The 19970-nt window shown below is 45.3% G+C and overlaps 1 protein-coding gene across 9 annotated transcripts in view; it reads left to right on the top strand.

The window, feature by feature from the left end:
- ZMYND8 (zinc finger MYND-type containing 8) overlaps positions 1 to 10257 on the top strand; it is a 190857-nt gene extending 180600 nt beyond the window's left edge. For 7 of the 9 annotated variants that reach the window (XM_082272173.1, XM_082272167.1, XM_082272168.1 and 4 more), the window contains 3 exons: positions 727 to 869; positions 6991 to 7080; positions 9131 to 10257. In XM_082272173.1, the coding sequence (XP_082128299.1) occupies positions 727 to 869; positions 6991 to 7080; positions 9131 to 9232 (335 nt within the window). In that variant the 3' untranslated portion in view covers positions 9233 to 10257. Of the gene's footprint in view, positions 1 to 726; positions 907 to 6990; positions 7081 to 9130 lie in introns of all 9 variants that reach the window. The other 2 variants (XM_082272174.1, XM_082272175.1) reach the window with 2 other exon arrangements.
- The last annotated feature ends 9713 nt before the right edge of the window (positions 10258 to 19970 follow it).

The raw sequence follows: 19970 nt of genomic DNA, 5'->3' as shown, positions 1-19970 counted from the left end.
CTCTCCTGATTAGCTAAATGATTTTGATTGACAGCCGTGGGAGCCAGTGACGCCTTGCTGCTGTCTCAGCCAATGAGGAAAGGAGTCCCAGGCAGCTTAGACACCTTCAACATCGCTGGATAAAGACTGGCTCAGGTAAGTATTAGGGTGGCTGAGGGAGGCTGCTGCACAGGGGCTGACTGGCAGCTTTCATCCCAGGGGGCAATTACAAACCATAGGCCCATGGTGCAGCGACTCGGCCCCCCTCCCACTCTCTCTTCCCGGCCTCCTCCTGACCCCCATTCCAGGCTGAAGCTCCACTCCAGGTACTCTCTACTCACCGGCTGAATCTGGTTTCCCGACCTGGCCAGCAGGGGGCAGTTGGGGGGAGCTGGTCTCCAGTGAGGCATGACACTGGCCTCTGTTCAGACACAGCTTACACCATCCATGCGGGGGGGGGGGGGGGGGGGCTGCGCTCTGTCCTTTCTTCATCCCGCACTCAGTAGGTCAGTGGCAGGGGCTTTTTACTTCTCTTCACCAGGAATCCTTTAGGCATGTCTGTGGCAGAAGCAGTGCAGCCTTTTTATGGGGCATCAGAGTGGCCTGGGGGGGGGGGCAATAACCCCCTGCCCCATGGCCCAGTCCTCCCCTGCTGCTGCACACAGAAGATTTTTTTTTATCTTAATGCAAAGAATGCACCTTCTGCCTTTACAATCCCTTCAATGCTTGTCTTTATCTTATCCACAGCCACAGTGACGCAGCAAGAAGCTGAGCCCGAGCTTGATAAATCGGCGCAATCTGCAGCCAGCACCCAACCTCAGCCCGCAGAAACCGCCGCTACGCCCAAAGAGAAGGAGAGCGCGACCGACAAGAGCAAAGAGAGTGTCACTGTACGTATCGCTGGTCGATAGCTTGCCCACCTCCAAAGTGAGTGAAGACAAATCTGTGTGTGCGTCTGTCTGTCTGTCTGCAGGGGACAGGAGCTTATTTATTTATTTATTTTTTGTGTTTGCTTGATGCCCATCTCCCAGAATGCTTCATGTTTTATTTGCCATCCATGCCTTATATATACAGTATGGCCCTGACTTACCTGCTGTATAGTGCTGTCAGATGTGTTTGATCAGCCCTATGTGTCCGTGTTCTGCCTCTGGCTGACAAAAAAAAAAAGTCCTGACCTCCTTCTAAATTTCCTGTTATTTAGTGTGGTGTTTAAAGCCAAAACATATTTTGTGGTCTTGGTTATAGAGGGGAAGGTTTATAACTAGAGATGCACCGATATCGGTATTGATGCCGATACCTTGCATTTGAGTGAGTACCGGTGCTCGCCCAAATGCTTCGGATACCGAAACCGATAGTTTGCGGTGCGATTTGCGTCAATACAAAATGAATAGGTGCAAATCGCACTGCAAAGAATAGAATGCGATTTTCCCCCACAGCTCCTGTGTTTGTGTGTATAGAAAGGGATTAAAGCGCCATCTAGTGGGCAGTTTAAAAAATGTTAGAACTCACAGCACATATCAGGTAGCAAACCAATGCCACTGGAGGTGCTTACAGAGTTGGAGGTGATGTAGAGACGGAAGGTTTATAACTAGGGATGCACCGATATCGGTATTGATGCCGATACCATGCATTTGAGAGAGTACCGGTACTCACCCAAATGCTTCTGAAACCGAAACCGATACTTTGCAGTGTGATTTGCGTCAATATAAAATGAATAGGCGCAAATCGCACTGCAAAGAATCGCATGTGATTTCCACCACAGCTCCTGTGTTTGTGTGTATAGGAAGGGATTAAAGCGCCATCTAGTGGGCAGTTTAAAAAATGTTAGAAATCACAGCACATATCTGGTAGCAAAGCAGGACCACTGGAGTTGCTCACAGAGCTGGAGGTGATGTAGAGGCGGTCAGCCCCCAAGCTGACATCACTTCCGCACTATACCCACAGGAGTCCCGAAATTTCTCCTCCAACCCTGTGAGCACCTCCAGCGGCCGCGATTTGCCACCAGATATGTGCTGTGAGTTCTAACATTTTTTAACCACATAACGACCGCCCACCGCGTACTGCGGCAGGCAGCCGCTGCTGGGCATAGTGACATAGGGGTACGTCACTCGCTCAGCTGCCTGCTCGTTCACAGGCATCTCCGCGCGAGGGACCGGCGGCTCCGATGTCCGCCGGTCACTCGCTATCTCCCGCAGGAGAGGGAGAAAGGCAGGCGGCTAATGTTAACACAGCCGTCTGTCATTCTCCCTGATGTAACTGCAGAGACTATACGATCCTGCTATGTAGGATCGTATGTCTCTGTGGTTACATCACAAGCCACGCCCCCCCACAGTTAGAATAACGGCCCTAGGGATACATTTAACCCCTTGATCACCAATAAAGTTAACCCCTTCCCTGCCAGTGTCATTTTGACAGTAACAGTGCATATATATAGCACTGATTACTGTAGTAATGTCACTGGTACCCCCAAAAGTGTCAAAAATGTCAGTAAGGGGTCCGATCTGTCCGCCGCAATGTCTCAGTCCCGCTAAGAAAATTGCAGATCGCCGCCATTACTAGTATAAAAAAAAATACAGTAAAAATGACAAAAATCTTCCCCGTAGTTAGTAAACGCAATAACTTTTGCGCTAACCAATCAAAATACGCTTATTGCTATTTTTCTTTTTTTACCAAACATATGTAACAGAAAACAAATTGGCCTAAAATGTTAAAACATTTTGATTTTTTAATTTTTTTTTTTTTTTTTGAGAATTTCATATAAAAAATTTGAAAAATATTATTTTTTCAAAATTGTTGCATTTTTTTGTTAATAGCGCAAAAAATAAAAATCGCAGAGGTGATCAAATACCACCAAAAGAAAGCTCTGTTTGTGGGGAAAAAAGGACGTCGATTTTGTTTGGGTACAGCGTCGCACGACCGCGCAATTGTCCGTTAAAGTCACGCAGTGCCGAATCGCAAAATAGGGCCTGGTCTTTGAGCAGCCAAATCTTCCGGGGGTTAAAGTGGTTAAACTGCCCACTAGATGTGTGTGCGTGTATATATATATATAGAATATGTCATCCGGTGCACAGTTGGCCACCCTGTACTGGTTTCAATTGGTTAAAGGGTTACATGGGCTTTAACGTCTATGCCCTATTGAAAGGATTCTGCTCATTTCCTGTCTTGGTGACCACACCCTGCCCCCGCTCTCTCCAAAACCCCCCCAAAAAAAGTTTTGTCCAGGGTTTTGCTTTAATTTCATTAAAGGGGATCTGTAGTCTTATCTAACAGGCAGGACACACAACCTGTGTACAGTGCCTTGAAAAAGTATTCACACCCCTTGAAATTTTCCTCATTTTGTCATGTTACAACCAAAAACGTAAATGTATTTTATTGGGATTTTATGTGATAGATCGACACAAAGTGTCACATAATTGTGAAGTGGAAGGAAAATGATAAATGGTTTCCAATTTTTTTTTTTTTCAAATAAATACAGTATCTCACAAAAGTAAGTACACCCTTCACATTTTTGTAATATTTTATTCTATCTTTTCATGTGACAACACTGAAGAAATGACACTTTGCTACAATGTAAAGTAGTGAGTGTACAGCTTGTATAACAGTGTAAATTTACTGTCCCCTCAAAATAACTCAACACACAGCCATTAATGTCTAAACCGCTGGCAGAAAAAGTGAGTACACCCCTAAGTGGAAATGTCCAAATTTGGGCCCAATCAACCATTTTCCCTCCCCGGTGTCATGTGACTCGTTAGTGTTACAAGGTCTCAGGTGTGAATGGGGAGCAGGTGTGTTACATTTGGTGTTATCGCTCTTACTCTCTCATACTGGTCACTGGGAGTTCAACATGGCGCCTCATGGCAAAGAACTCTCTGAGGATATGAAAAAAAGAATTGTTGCTCTGCATAAAGATGGCCTAGGCCAGTGATGGTGAACCTTGGCACCCCAGATGTTTTGGAACTACATTTCCCATGATGCTCATGCACTCTGCAGTATAGTTTAGCATCATGGGAAATGTAGTTCCAAAATATCTGGGGTGCCAAGGTTCACCATCACTGGCCTAGGCTATAAGAAGATTACCAAGACCCTGAAACTGAGCTGCAGCACGGTGGCCAAGACCATACAGCGGTTTAACAGGACAGGTTCTCAAGTCTTTTGCAGAAACAGGTTTTCTTCTAAGATTTCCCTGTATTTGGCTCCATCCATCTTCCCATCAACTCTGACCAGCTTCCCTGTCCCTGCTGAAGAAAAACATCCCCACAACATAATGCTGCCACCGCCATGTTTCACAGTGGGGATGGTGTGTTCAGGGTGATGTGCAGTGTTAGTTTTCCCCACACATAGCGTTTTGCTTTCAGGTCAAAACGTTGAATTTTGGTGTAATCTGAGCAGAGCTCCTCCCCCCACATGTTTGCTGTGTCCCCCACATGGCTTCTCCCAAACTGCAAACAGGACTTCTTATGGCTTTCTTCCACCAATGGCTTTCTTCTTCTCACTCTTCCATAAAGGGCAGATTTGTGGAGCGCACAACTTATAGTTGTCCTGTGGACAGATTCTCCCACCTGAGCTGTGGATCTCTGCAGCTCCTCCAGAGTTCCCATGGGCCTCTTGGCTGCTTCTCTGATGAATGTTCTCCTTGCCCGGCCGGTCAGTTTAGGTGGACGGCCATGTCTTGGTAGGGTTGCAGTTGTACCATACTCTTTCCATTTTCCCATGATGGATTCAACAGCGCTCCGTGAGGTGGTCCAAGCTTGGGAGATTTATGTTATAACCTAACCCTGCTTTACACTTCTCCACAACTTTATCCCTGACCTGTCTGGTGCGTTCCTTGTTGAACAATATAATAGCGCACACATACACAGAAAAAAGTTGTTTTCAAATCTTGCAAGGCTATTTAAAAACACCCGCTCTTATAAAGTAAATATGGGAATTTAGAGTTGGTTCACACTAGAGCGACTTGTCAGGCGACTTGTCAGCCTGACAAGTCGCGGTCCATTGACCGCTACAGGACCCATTCTAATAGGAGCGACTAGAGCTGTACGATTAATCGTATGAAAATCGCGATCTCGATTCACCCCCCCTGGCGATCTAAACCTGACATATGCTCGATTCTTTGCATAGCTGCAGCTGTGGAAAAAAAAAAAAAAGCCTCCTGCAAACAAACGCCTATCAGCATTAGTCTCCCAGTAAGGGCTCTTTCACACGGGCTTTCCGTATGTCCGCAAATCATCCTATTTTTTTGCGGATGATTTGCGGACATAATGTAAGTCTATGGCATTGCGGATGTCAGCGGAATACCATCCGCTGACATCCGATTTTCTTCCTTTCAGTTCTGTTCCGTTTTTTGGAACGGAACAGAACCCTATTTTTCCTCCGTTCAAAAAACGGAAAGGAAGGAAAATCGGATGTCAGCGGTGTCATCCGCTGACATCCGCAATCCCCATAGACTTACATTATGTCTGCATATCATCCGCAAACGGATGGGATGATATGCGGACCTACGGAGCGGATGACAGAAATGTCATCCGCTCCGTGAAAAAAAAAAAAAGGACCGCAGCGGAGCTCTCACACGGAAAGCCCGTGTGAAAGAGCCCTAACTATAAACAAAATTATTACATTGTATCTTTTCCTTCCCTCTGCCAGGGAGAAAGGAAGTTTAACCTCTTAACCCCAAAGTAGTAAGGAGTCGTGTTGCCTCAGTGTGAACCGGCTCTGAGGCCCCTTTCACACTTGTGCGACTTGTCATGCGATTTGGGACTGCAAAATCACATGACAAGTCGTTCTCCATGATTTCCAATGAGCCCCATTCATATCTGTGCGACTTGAAGTCTTCAGTGTAGTCCCTGCACTACTTTTGGCATGATTTTGATGCATTTGAGTAAAAGACATAATAAGCCCAGTCAAACTCACATCAAAATCGCAGTAAAATTGCGCGACTTTGAAGTCGCACAAGTGTGAAAGGTGCCTTAGTCACACCATATGGCCATACTGTGCTTAAGCCCACCACTACGTCCGAGTACCCCATTTTCAGTGGGTCCTACAGCAGCACCAACCTGAGAATTTTGCGTTTAGGGTGTTTCCCCCCCAATATCTTTTTTGGTGTGTTCATTGGCCTTCATGATGCTGTTTGTTCACTAAGGCTGGGCCATACATGTTCAATCATCTTGTACAATTTTCCTTTCGATTTACCTTAAACTATGTAGTGCAAGGGTGGGGCTAATAGGATACAATTGAAAGTTGTTTAGTTTTGACCTCATATTTTATGGTTTTTGGTAAATCTAAAAGAAAATTGTACAAGAAAATTGTGAACATGTATGGGCAGCCTAAGGTTCTGAGGGCTTCACAGAACAGCTGCATTTATACTGAAATTAAATGACACACAGGTGCACTCTAGTGACTTTTGAAGGCAATTGGTTCCACTAGATTTTAGTTCGGGGTATCAGAGTAAAGTGGGGGGGGGGGGGTGAATACAAATGCATGCCACACTTTTCACAGATTTATTTGTAAAAAAATGTTGAAAACCATTTATCATTTTCCTTCCACTTCACAATTATGTGTTACTTTGTGCCGGTCTATCACATAAAATCCCAATAAAATACATTTCCGTTTTTTTGGTTGTAACAAAACAAAATGTGGAAAATTTCAAGGGGTATGAATACTTTTTCAAGGCACTGTAGATAATGAGAGAACTGTCCTGTGTATGTATATATGCAAGCACACAGACACAAGTTTTATAAAACATGAATCCTTGTTGATTAAAAAAAAGATGACATTAATCTGACAAGAGGCTTGCGTGTTAAACGATTATAAAGAGTCTCTTGATTCCTGTAACCTCTGTTTGGCAATATGATTGAGACAGAAGCAGAACACCAGCTTACCCAGAATCCTCCCCTCCTCCGCTAAGCCTCTCGCCATTGGTCAGTGCTAGAACACAGACATGTATGGAGCCTGAATCTCACCCTCCGTAGCCCTCACTGTCCTCCATCTAAGGGGTTCCCTGTGCTGTCCCTGCAGATAGCAACAGGTGTGACAAGCAGCCAGCCCATAAAACTGGTCCACGTGCCTCAGACCACGGCCTTTATCCCAACTACTCAACCCACGATTGTAAGTACCAGCGCTCTCATCTAGTCTGTTGTTGGCATTGAGTAGTGTAGTAGCTTAGTGTCTCCTTTTTTTTTTTTTTTTCCCCTGTGATGCTTTTGCAGTATGGTTGTCACCTCCCTCCTCTCATCCCTTCTCCCTCTACAACCCCCCCCCCCCCCCCCCCGTGACCCACATTGCTGGCTTTACTGTGTAGCCTGAGCTGTCATACACATGTACCCCGCATTCTCTGGCTGTGGCATGACAATGTTCGTATAACTAAGACCTCTCTCTCCAGGTACAAATAACAGTCGTTGTGTGCATGTTCTTGTATATCTGTATAACGTTTATGTTGCAGTGTTTACACCTCTGATGCCTTTAACGCCTGAGTGCTGTCACTTTATTGATATGTCTAAACCAGGTGTGCTTCTTATTTTTCTTTATTGGCTGGACATGCATTTGTACTTTGAGTTGTTGCTAAGCTTAAAAGGAAAAAGATATAAAGAATAATTATTGTGTTTTTACAAAATGATTGATTGTATTATAACATATTAGAAGTATTAAGGGGTCGGTTTCTTGGGTGTGTTTACTAAAATCATCTTGATCAGGATAGCATCATATGGCCTGGAAAATATTTTCTATACTATATGTCCAAAAGTATGTGGACACCTGACCATCACACCTACACTATATGGCCAAATGTGTGAGGACACCTGAACGTCACACCTACACTATATGGCCAAATGTGTGAGGACACCTGACCATCCCACCTACACTGAATGGCAAAAGGTATGAGGACACCTGACTATCACACCTACACTATATGGCCAAATGTGTGAGGACACCTGACCATCCCACCTACACTGAATGGCAAAAAGTATGAGGAAACCTGACTATCACACCTACACTGAATGGCAAAAGGTATGAGGACACCTGACTATCACACCTACACTATATGGCCAAATGTGTGAGGACACCTGACCATCCCACCTACACTGAATGGCAAAAAGTATGAGGAAACCTGACTATCACACCTACACTGAATGGCAAAAGGTATGAGGACACCTGACTATCACACCTACACTGAATGGCAAAAGTTATGAGGACACCTGACCATCACAACTACACTGAATGGCAAAAAGTATGAGGAAACCTGACCATCACACCTACACTATGTGGCCAAAATTAGGACACCTAACCGTCACAACTACACTATATGTCCAATTGTATGAGGACACCTGACCATCACACCTACACTGAATGGCAAAAAGTATGGGGAAACCTGACTGTCACAACTACACTGAATGGCAAAAAGTATGAGGACACCTGACCATTACACCTACACTATGTGGCCAAAAGTAGAAGGACACCTGACCATTACACCTACACTATGTGGCCAAAAGTAGAAGGACACCTGACCATCACACCTACACTATATGGTCAAAAGTAGGGGGACACCTGACCATCACACCTACACTATATGGCCAAAATTATGAGTGCACCTGACCATCACACATACACTATGGGGCCAAAAGTAGGACACCTGACCATCACACCTACACTATATGGCCAAAAGTAGGAGGACACCTGACCATCACACCTACACTATATGGCCAAAAGTAGGAGGACACCTGACCTACACTGAATGGCAAAAAGTATAAGGACACCTGACCATCACACGTACACTATGTGGCCAAAAGTAAGACGCCCCCCTATCAGCGGCCTTGCCCATGGTTAAAGCAAAAATATGTATAGGTTTTATCTCACACCCTTGAATAAAAAAAATTAAAACAAGAAAAAAAAAACCCCAGGTATGTCGAGAGAGAACATCAATGGAGTAAACTCTTGCTTTTCAAATTTTATTTTAAACCTTTCCTTGTTATTACTAATAGACAATATTTCAGACAGATATTTCAGACATTATCAAATGTTTATAATAAAGTTACTGTATTTGCACCCTACATGCTTGTTGATTGTTGCCTTTTGCTGTAATTGATTGCTGGAAGTCACAACCCAGCACACCTGGTGCTGAAACCATCTGGCTTTCGATAACGCATTTCTCTCTCGCCAACAGACCATCCCTGTGGTAGTGAGTCCGAACGCCGGGACTGTGGCCGTGAGGGCGGGCGTCCAATACGTGCAGACCACCGTGCCGGTACAAGTGAGGAGAGTGTGAAAGTCGGCACTGGGAAAAAACAAAACAAAAAAACGGCACCCTGAGAAGCAGCATTAATGAATGGAGCCCGATTAAAAATAAAAAACACTACATTGCCTGTGGACCTTAACGAGGACCTGACACCCTACCGGAGCGGGCTCGCCTTTTCTGTACATAGTGTAAAATTTGTGGATGTGATTAAAATTAGAGTACCGCCATTCTTTTATATTTCTATTCACTTTAACTTATGAATTTGTCTCTGGAGTGACAACAATGCCAAGAAAAGCCCCCCCCCCCCCCCCCACAATCCTTCATTCGGTCATGGGGCATGCACTCCTTATCCCACGTTCGGGAATTGTAGACCTTCCAAGTTGGGAATGAACAGAGCGTTTTGGTGTACAAAAGACTGCATAGAACCGTTTACATTACCTCTCATTGAATTCCCAGCAACAAATATTATATTAATACAGAGAAACTAAAAAAAAAATCGAATAAAAATACGGCCACTGGAAAAAGTTCTAACTGTTCAGTCCAAATGGAATCTCCTTTCTTGGCGGGGATTGACCGTGACAGAGAAAATAGAGCAGCATTAAAATCTAAAGACCACAAACAGTTAATACCTATGGCAGAAAAATGAGAATTTTATTCTGCACATGAATTGAACGTTTACAAAACGACAAAAAAAAAGAGCATAAAAAATGCTTTAGTTAAACTTTATACGTCTGTAAAATGCAAAAGAGGGCGACTCGTTCGATGTATGTATATGCGACAGTTCACTGTAAGATAGCATTCCAGCACAGTTTGTTGTACATTTTTAGTCCAGTCAGTTCTCACTGTTGTTCATAAAAAAGAGACGGATGTACAGTAACGCAACAAATAACGCCAATTATCACAGACGAAAGAAGCAGATCCGCCGTCGGTTGTATGGAGTTCGAAGAACTGGGTCTGTCTGGCCTTCCTGGTGAAACAGAATTGGTTTTAGCATATGGAAGTATTTTTTCACATTTTTTTTTTCTTTGTATAAAGTTTGTATTAAATCAAAAAAAAAAAAAAAAAAATTTCCTTTTGAATATTTGGTTCGGTGTGAAAGTACTTTAGCATTTTCATTGTTGTTTGTTATGAGTGTAAATTAAATGTGACCCTTTGCGACGAATCCCGGCAGCCCTTTACAGCCTAACTCCAGGTTTCTTGTGACTTTAAATATTTTGTTAGGACCAAGCATGTCAAAAGGAACTATCTGCTTCCCTTAGGCAGGCAGCCTTGATTATATGTCTTGGTTCAGCTAGAGAAGAAGACTGACAGAAGCTTTACAGTGCTGAAGTTCAAAGGCTGCTGGTGCTATGGGAGAAATTAGAGGCTGTCAGGGAGATAAGACATCGTACTTGTTAATTTAAAGCAGGCCATGGATTATGCAATTTTCTTTCCTGAAGAAAAGAAAATGGATTGCTTTCCCCCATCAACCCACTGCAACCCATCAGCCCTTCAAAGCCTAACTCAAGGTTTCTTGTGACTTTTAATAGTTTGTTTGGACCAAGCAAGTCTAAAGGCCCGTACACACGATAAGAAAATCGGAAAGGAAAATTTCGTCCGACGAACGATCTGCTGATTTTCGGATTGTTAGTATAGTGCTTTCGACAGCCGATTACGGATTTTCGGACGACAAAAACTGGATGTGCAGGCTATAAAATTTTTATCGTACGTCAACACAACGTCCGATTTTCGTTTAATTAGTACAGTTTTCGTCCGAAAAAAATCGTAAGAGCAAGAATAGGCATGCTCAGAAAGGAAAGAACACATACAAAACAATTCAACACATGACATCACTTCTGAAGTTGAATTCTGTCGTACGGGAATTTTCGTATGAAAGTAACCTCTTCACTTTCGACATGAGACTAGCATGCAACAAAAAACGGACGACAGATCGTTCGATTATCTGATCGGGTGTACGAGGCTTAAAGGAACTATTTGCTTCACTTATGCAGGCAGTCTTGATTGTATGTCTTTATTAAGCTAGAGAGGAAGGCTGGCAGAAGCTTTACAGTGCTAAAGTTCACAGACTGCTGGTGCTACTGGAGAAATGAGAGGCTATCAGGGAGATAAGATAAGACACTGTCCTTGTAAATTTAAGGCAGGCCAAAGATTGTGCACAGACTGCTGGTGCTACTGGAGAAATGAGAGGCTATCAGGGAGATGAGATAAGACATCGTACTTGTTATTTTAAAGCAGGCAATTTTCTTTCCTTCCACGTGGGTTGAAGAAAAGAAAATTGCTTGATTTCCCCCATCAACCTACTGCAACCCAGCAGCCCTTTAAAGCCTAACTCAAGGTTTCTTGTGACTTTTAATAGTTTGCTTGGACCAAACAAGTCTAATGGACTATTTGCTTCACTTAGGCAGGCAGTCTTGATTGTATGTCTTGATTCTGCTAGAGAGGAAGGCTGGCAGAAGCGTTACAGTGCGAAAAATCACAGACTGCTGGTGCTACTGGAGAAATGAGAGGCTGTGAGGGAGATAAGATAAGACATCGTACTTTTTAGTTTAAAGCAGGCCATGGCATACGCAATTTTCTTTCCTTCCACTCGGGTTGAAGAAAATAAAATTGCTTCATTTCCCGTATCAACCCACCGCAACCCAGCAGCCCTTCAAAGCCTAACTCAAGGTTTCTTGTGACTTTAGTTTGTTTTGACCAAGCAAGTCTAAAGGAACTATTTGCCTCACTTATGCAGGCAGTCTTGATTGTATGTCTTGGTTCAGCTAGAGAGGAAGGCTGGCAGAAGCTTTACAGTGCTAAAGTTCACAGACTGCTGATGCTACTGGAGAAATGAGAGGCTATCAGGGAGATAAGATAAAACACTGTCTTTGTAAATTTAAGGCAGGCCAAAGATTGTGCAATTTACTTTCCTTCCACCATGGTTTGAAGGAAAGAAATTTGCTCGATTCCCCCATCAACACAGTTATGATGAGAGAAGCCCTCCCGCAGCGCTATTGGGTTCTGCTGACGTGGAGCCCTCCCTGCTGGCAGAACACAAATATTAGTGTTGCCAGCTAACTGCCGGTGGCACTAATTGTTCGAGAAAACCCGACGGGCTAGTTATACACAAGTCGATCGATGAACCAGGGTGCCCATACATGGATCGAAAACTAGCAGGTCCAGTCTGATCCGGCCGAATTTCGATCCATGTTTGGCCGTCTTAACAGTTGCGTCCACTGGAAGCACGGTGTGAACTGTATGAAGCATCAGCTAAATACAGTATACAGTGCAGTGTTCCTGCAGAGGGCTGGGCTCTTCCTTTCCCATTCCCGGAACAACGTCTAGTGGAGGTGGAGATTGTGATGATATCTGTCCACCTCTGCCAACTCGAAGCCCTGTATTCATTGATGAGATAGAATTTCTCCTACGACTTTTTGTTTGGGAAGTCCCCAGCCTACTACCGAAAGACAGAGCTGTATACTGTATGTAGCTGAGGCTAAATACAATGTATACAGTGCTCTCAGCGGATGCATCTGCTAGTAAAGCAGATAGCTTGTTTAAACCAGCTTGGTCCAAAGGAACTATTTAAGGTCACAAGAAACCTGGAGATAGACTTTAAGTGGGCTTTAACTAACTCCATGCTTTTAACGTTCCTTTAAATAGTTAGTTTGGGCTAAGCTTCCTGTGATTGGCTGAGTTGGGCAGATGATGTCACAATCTCCACCTCAGCCAACCAGAGGAAACTTTGTATTCATTCATAGATTACAAAGTCCCTGTGAATGCCTTAGCAGTGCTCAGCCCTACTCTTATTTTGTTCTGGTAGGGGGATGGGACATCCCCGCTTTGGCCCAAACTAATTATTTTAAAGTCACAAGAATCCTGGAGTTAGGCTTTAAGTGGGCTTTAATGCATGGGAGGTGACATGGCTTCTTTGTCATTTGACTGCTGTTATTGGCTCTCACAGCCGTCACATGATCAGGAGCCTATCCCACGTGCTCCTGATCAGAAGTCATAACCGAGAGCTGTCAGTGACTGGTCCTGCCACCTTGGACACGTATGTTTGATGGCTGGATGCTAAAGCTCAACTTTCTTTCTGCCATATATATGAGGCAAAATGTTAATAGGTGTTTTTTGTGTCAGTTTTCTTTTTTTTTTTTCGGATAGAGCGGGAAAGGACTTCAACTCCTGTCAAATGTTACCGTTAACTTGTGCTTAATTACTGTCACAGTTAGAAGGGTTTTAGAAAGTGAGAGATGGGTTGCAGACCGCAACAAAAATCTGGATGAATTAATCTGGAATTGAAGCACCACACTGTGACGTTAGAGCCCAAATACAAGTTTATTCTACTGACAGACAGTTTATAAAGTGGGTGTGTTTTAAGTGCTGTAACTCCACCCCTTCATCGTGGGTTTAGGAAAATGAAACAAAGAAACAATGCATGTGGACTTAATAAAGCCTTGCGGCTTCACTGCTGGGTGCCTGCTGCGCATGCGCGAAGCTCGCTGTGCATTTCTATTGGCTCGGCAGTGGGGGAAGGTGGAGGGGGCCGAACTTCTGGAACGGACGGCTACGCCTCCATGTCCAGGAAGTGGGGAAGGGTACCTGTCATAAACAGGTAACCCATTCCCCATTCCCCCCCTGAAAGGTGCCAAATATGGCACCGGAGGGGGGAGGAGGCAAAAGAGCGGAAGTTCCACTTTTGGGTTGAACTCCGCTTTAATAATTATTATATAGTCTGGATCAGGGCGCTGTTAAGGCAGTACAGCCCAGGCCCCATCAGTTCAAAAGGGGGGCCTAAATACCTCCTGAGCACGAGCGACGACTGCACTGCCCTGCCTTATTGCAAATTCTTGTGCCCCCCCCCCCCCAACTCTGCCACCTTCTTCTTCTTTTTCTCCCATTGGCTGCACTGTAGGGACATTGGTATCTGCACCCTCACCCCCCTGCTGTCCAGGCTCCCTGTGTGCCCCCCCATCAGTGCTGCTAGCTTCCCTCATCTCCCACCAGCAGCTGTTAAGAGCACAAGGGGGATATTTCAGGATGTAGAGCATTGAGGGGGGGGGGGGGCGTTAAATTCCTGCATGTCCAGTGCAGCCGAGGCTGCAGAGAATGGGACTGGGGAATTTCTTTCCTCAGTCCCCTTCTCTCTGTCTCATATGTGAGACATCAGGGCTCTTTTTAGACCCCTGATATTTCACCAAAGGCCCCCTAGCAGGGCTGTTAAAAAAAGGAGGGGGGACCCTGTCAGGTAGGCTGTACGGGGCTCCATGATTTCTAATGGCAGCCCTGGTCGGGATCTCCTGATGTGTATGGGGCAAATTTACAGCCTCCAGAACGAATTGGCTTCACCCTCTTCACACACTTTGCATAATCTAACTCCCCCCTCCCTTTCCTATTACACAATCACATTTTTTTTTTCATTTTGGTAAATATATATTTTTCTCTCAAGCTGCCTGACACTTCTGGTACTTCCCTCTAGGTAAGAATGATGTACAAAGGCTTCCTGAAGCCTCCTGGAATACTCACGTCACGCATCACAGGAGGCTTTAATGGAAACCACAGGGCAATTGTGCATGTGCTGCAGCGCATCATCAGGGTTTTGGCTGTAGGAACCTAGAGGAGACAGCCTGCTCCTGATGATGTTAACAAAGAAGGTGGTGGCAACCCAAATGAGGTGGCAGATTACAGCATAACCCCACTGGATTCACTAGACCTGTGAGCATGTCTTCTGAGGATGACCCAGTGAACAAGGTATAGGGGTTTTCCAAAAAAAGAAAAGAAAACCTAACCATGGGGTAAATGTTCTTTTTTAGTCTAATGCTGCATTGCTTTAATTCTAGATACATTTATCCTCATCACATCCCAAGTGGATTACGGAAATCCTTCAGTGTGCTGAAGCTGCCATCCCAATACTCACAATTTCTGTATTACCACCACTGCCAGACTATTGGATGATGATAATATTATCATATAGGGAAACCTCAGGGTTCAATGCTATTTTTCCCTTTTTCTAAACAGCAATAAAAACCTGACAGGGGTTCTAGCCTCCCTCCTTATCTATTAAGGCATATTTTTTTTTTTGTCCGTGTTGCTATTGTAGGGTTCCCCTTACTGTCTGGTGAAAAAGTTGTCACTATGAGGGTAATTACCCAGAGACAGGGATTGTCATCCTTTCCCACTCCATCCAAAACTAAAAAGAAAAGGCTCACCTGAACATGCAATTTAATGTGTTGAGTATTTTGTGTGGTAACTTCTAAATCAGGGGCGGGGAACCTATGGCCTACAGGCCGTATGCAGCCCGTGAAGTCATCTTGTCCGGACCCCTGTGCAGCTGAGTCTGTGTCTCTCAGCTAATCTGTCAGAACGGAGCCGATGCTTCCTGTATAGTTCTGGCTCCGTTCTGACAGTCTGAGTGAATCACAGGCGAAGTGATATCAAATGCACTCCGCCTGTGACCAATACAGGAAACATCGCCTCTTCCTCCAGTGCGGAGCCTCCACACTTCTCCTTGCCAGCATTTCCCGCAAGCAGCACACATAACAATGCCAGCCAGAGCCAGCAGTACACTCAGCAGTACCAGCCAGAGCCAGCAGTACCAGTCAGAACCAGCAGTACTCACAGCAGTACCAGCCGTACTCACAGCGATACCAGCCACAGCGAGCAGTACTCACAACAGTACCAGCCAGAGCCAGCAGTACCCACAGCAGTACCAGCCAGAGCCAGCAGTACCCACATCAGTACCCACAGCCAGCAGTACCCACAGCAGGACCAGCCAGAGCCAGCAATACCCACAGCAGAACCAGCAGTACCAGCCAGATCCAGCAGTACCAGTCAGCAGTACCAGCTTGAGCCAGCAGTACCCACAGCAATACCAGCCAGCAGTATCCACAGCAGTACCAGCCTGAGCCAGCAGTACCCACCTGAGCCAGCGGTACCCACAGCAGTACTAGCCAGTAGTACCAGCCTGAGCCAGCAGTACTAGCCAGCACTACGAACAGCACAGTACCAGCCAGCAGTACCCACAGCACAGTACCAACCTGAGCCAGCGGTACCCACAGCAGTACCAGCCAGCAGAACTAGCCAGTAGTACCAGCCTGAGCCAGCAATACCCACAGCACAGTTCCAGCCAGCAGTACCAGCCTGAGCCAGCAGTACCCACAGCACAGTACCAGCCTGAGTCAGCAGTACCCACAGCAGTACCAGCCAGCAGTACCCACAGCACAGTACAAGCCTTAGCCAGCAGTACCCACAGCAGTACCAGCCAGTTGCACCCACCAGCAGTACCAGCCTGCAGTTCTTTTCAAAACTTACCATTACAAAGAGTCGACTGCGCTCCAGACTGACCGACGCAAACCTGGAAAACCAGTTGCGAGTAGCAACATCATCAATACCAGCTAACATCATACACCTCACCAAAGAGAAGCAGTTGCAGCCATCAATATTAGGGGTGAGTTAATTAAATGTTTGACCAAATATAACAGGTACATTTTTCAGTTGATAATTTTGTACGGCCCCCGAATAACTTTATAAATACCCAAATGGCCCTTGGCAGAAAAAAGGTTCCTCACCCCTGTTCTAAATGAAGCTCCAAAGTGTGAGACTTGATGTACACAGAACAAGTCTTAATCAGATGGCAGCATATCCAAGGTCAAGACCATTTTTTTTTTTTTTTTTTTATGTAATCTTTATTTAAGTTTCAATAGGAAAAAGACAAAAACGTAACATTGCATATTGGGACAGCATTAGCTTGCATAGTTCAAGGCCATACATAGTACAGCAATTTTAGAGATTAGATCATCATACAGAGTTACAACAGGAAAAATAAAGGGTATAACAAGACAGAAGATAGATAAGAGGTCCATCTCTGCTCTGCGTTTAGGTATTATCGTTGCCAGTTTAAAGTCTTTTGCATCTAGAGCACAGCTCTGTAGTGCCCATTGATAATAGGCATCTATTGTGGCAGTCAAGTCGGTATGGTCCCCCTGTCACCATCCGACTGCTATGGTAGTAGACAAACTGGGGGCCCCTACCCACGGTGACTGGCCATAAACATGCCCACAAAGTCACCAAGGGAGGACTACCACATTGGAGCAGTGGTCTATGTGCAATAGATGTCTTGTGCATAGGCGGCGGATAAATACGCCTTGCTTTATAGGGCATTGAGATAAAGTAGCCTTCCATTCAAGAAAAGAGCTACCAGTTAAAGAAAAGAGCTACCAGTTAAAAGAGTGGAGTGAGTGAGGAAAAACAATTTATGCTGATAGAGCTTTAACAACTAGAACTTTTTCCACCTCTTCCATATCTCTGACCGGGGGTCAGGTGGCCCTCCAGTAGGGGAGACGGAGGTTTCTCAGATGCAGGTACTGAAGGTTCAGGTTTAATGGGCCATCTGGGCAAGCTGCAAAAATGAGGGGTCAGCTAGTGCAAGTAGTGAAGTTTCCAGGCTGGACGATACTGGGTGTGTCCCAGCGATATAATTTTTCCAGGGTGCCCAGATGGATTTGAAGGAATTTTTTTTTGCTTTTACAGGTGGCTATCCATTCTTCAGCCTCCATAATATCAGTCACCTTCCTGACCCAGTCCCCACGGAATGTGTGTACGCTTCTAGTGGATCGGGATTAGTCTTTTTGCTGTGTTAAGTAAATGAGAGAGGGCACTCCTTTTATATTTCATTATGGGGATCGTGGGGACACGTAGCAGGAAGTGGACCGGTACCAGTGGGAGGTCAACCCCCAAGACGGTGTTTACACAATTCCTCATTTCCTCCCAAAATGGCTTTATCAGAGGGCAGTCCCACCACACATGCAACAATGAGCTGCGGTGGCCACAACCACGCCAACATAGGTCAGAGGTCAAGGGATATATTTGAGCTTAACGTAGTTGGCACCCGATACCACCTGGTTAGTGGCTTGTAATTGTTTTCTTGGGTCTTAGCATCTAATGAGGTGGTATGGGTCAACTGGTAAAGGTGTGATAGTTGCCCTTCAGTGAACTCCCTCTGTAGGTCACATTCCCATTCCCCAATATATCCTGGCTTGCTTGGCGTTGCGGTGGAGAGGAGTAATTGGTGCAGGGTCGAGATCATATGTGGGATGGGCTCACTGGCCGACCAAAGTCGTTCAAATGGTGTTAAGGTGGTTCTTAAGCAACGTGAGGACTTTCGGGTGTAAAAGAAATGACGGAGCTGGCGGTATCTCCAGAAATCCAGGGGGAAGGGGCCATAGCGCTCCCGCAGAGAGTCTAAAGTCACTAGGTCACCACTATCCAAGAATATTTGCAGGTTAATAGTCCCGTCTGCCACCCAGGTGCCTAAATCTAATATCTTTTTCCTGGGGGGGAACCATGGGAAGCCCCCAATAGGGGCTAAAGGTGAGTGGCGGCACTAGAGAATAGGAGCTATTAACTTATCCCACGTCTTAAGTGTGTGGGTAGTTAATGGTGATACCCTTTCTGAAAGACCTCTTTCTGCTGCATCGACCCAAGGGCCATGAGTTAGATTGCGACCTGCCAGTGTTTTTTCTAAGGGAACCCATAACTTAGAGGAGGTGTGAAACCGCCAGTTTAGAACCTGCTGAAGTGCAACTGCTCTGTAGTAGGACTTCACATCCGGTACGCCCAGGCCCCCTGACTGTTTGGGTTTTTTCAATATCGCCATGGCCACCGGTGGTCTTTTGCCAACCCACACAAATTGTATGAAAAGTCATTGGGAGTTCAAGAAAAAAGCGACCAGGTAAAGGAACTGGCACTATCTGCAGCAAAAACAAGATCCTAGGGAAGATAGTCATCGTAAGTATATTAGTGTGTCCTAGCCATGTAAAGGCCATCTTAGACAATGATTGGAGGTGAGTGCAATTTTTTTTAGGTAGGGGTAGGTAGTTGTCTGTATACAGAGATTTAAATTGGTTAGTGAGTTGTACTCCCAAATATGTCAGTGATTTGCTTGCCCAAGTAAAGGTAAAGGCTCCTCGCAGGGATCTCTCCAGATCTGGGGGTAAGGTAATCAATAGCATCTCAGATTTCTAGTAATTTAGCTTAAAATGTGATACTTTACTGAAGGCCTTAAGTTCCTCCATTAAGTTGGGCAAAGAGATCAGGGGGTTTGTGATGTGGAACAGGATGTCGTCCACGTAGGCTGTGAGCTTATGCTCCGTGGAGCCAACCTTTACTCCTTCTATGTTCCTGTCAGCCCTCACCCTGCGGAGCAATGGTTCCAGAGCAAGTGCAAATAGGAGAGGTGATAAGGGACACCCCTATCTGGTGCCATTCCAGATGGGGAACCTGGTGTGTAGACAGCCATTAACCTTGACCTGAGCAGTGGGGGATGAGTACAATGCAGCGATCCAGCTGAGCATATGTGGGCCGCGGCCCAATTCCTGTAACACTGCCATAATGAAGCGCCAATCGACCCTATCGAACGCTTTCTCAGCGTTGGTAGAGAAGATCAGATACGGTGGGGTTTTGCGATGTGTCCAGGCCCAGTGGATCAGCTGGATCGCCCTGACAGAATGGTCTCTTGCTTCTCTCCCTGTTATGAATCCGGCCTGATCAGGGTGTATGACTGAAGGGAGTATGTGTTTTAGGCGATTGGACCTTAGAGAAGATTTTCAGGTCTGTATTGGTAGGGATATCGTGCGGTAACTTTGAGGCAGTGTCTGGTCTTTATTCTCCTTTGGGAGTATCGGGATGTGGATCAGGAGGGCCTCCGGTGGTATACAGGTATCACCTCCTTTAGCCAAAGAGCTAAAAGTACCGGCACATGTGTGGATGGAGTTAGCTAAGAAATTTCAGG

The sequence above is a fragment of the Pelophylax lessonae genome (assembly GCF_965119305.1).
Source record: "Pelophylax lessonae genome assembly, chromosome: 11".
NCBI lineage: Eukaryota > Metazoa > Chordata > Amphibia > Anura > Ranidae > Pelophylax > Pelophylax lessonae.
Note: the sequence above shows the minus strand (reverse complement) of the source record. Positions and strands in the feature narration are given on the sequence as shown.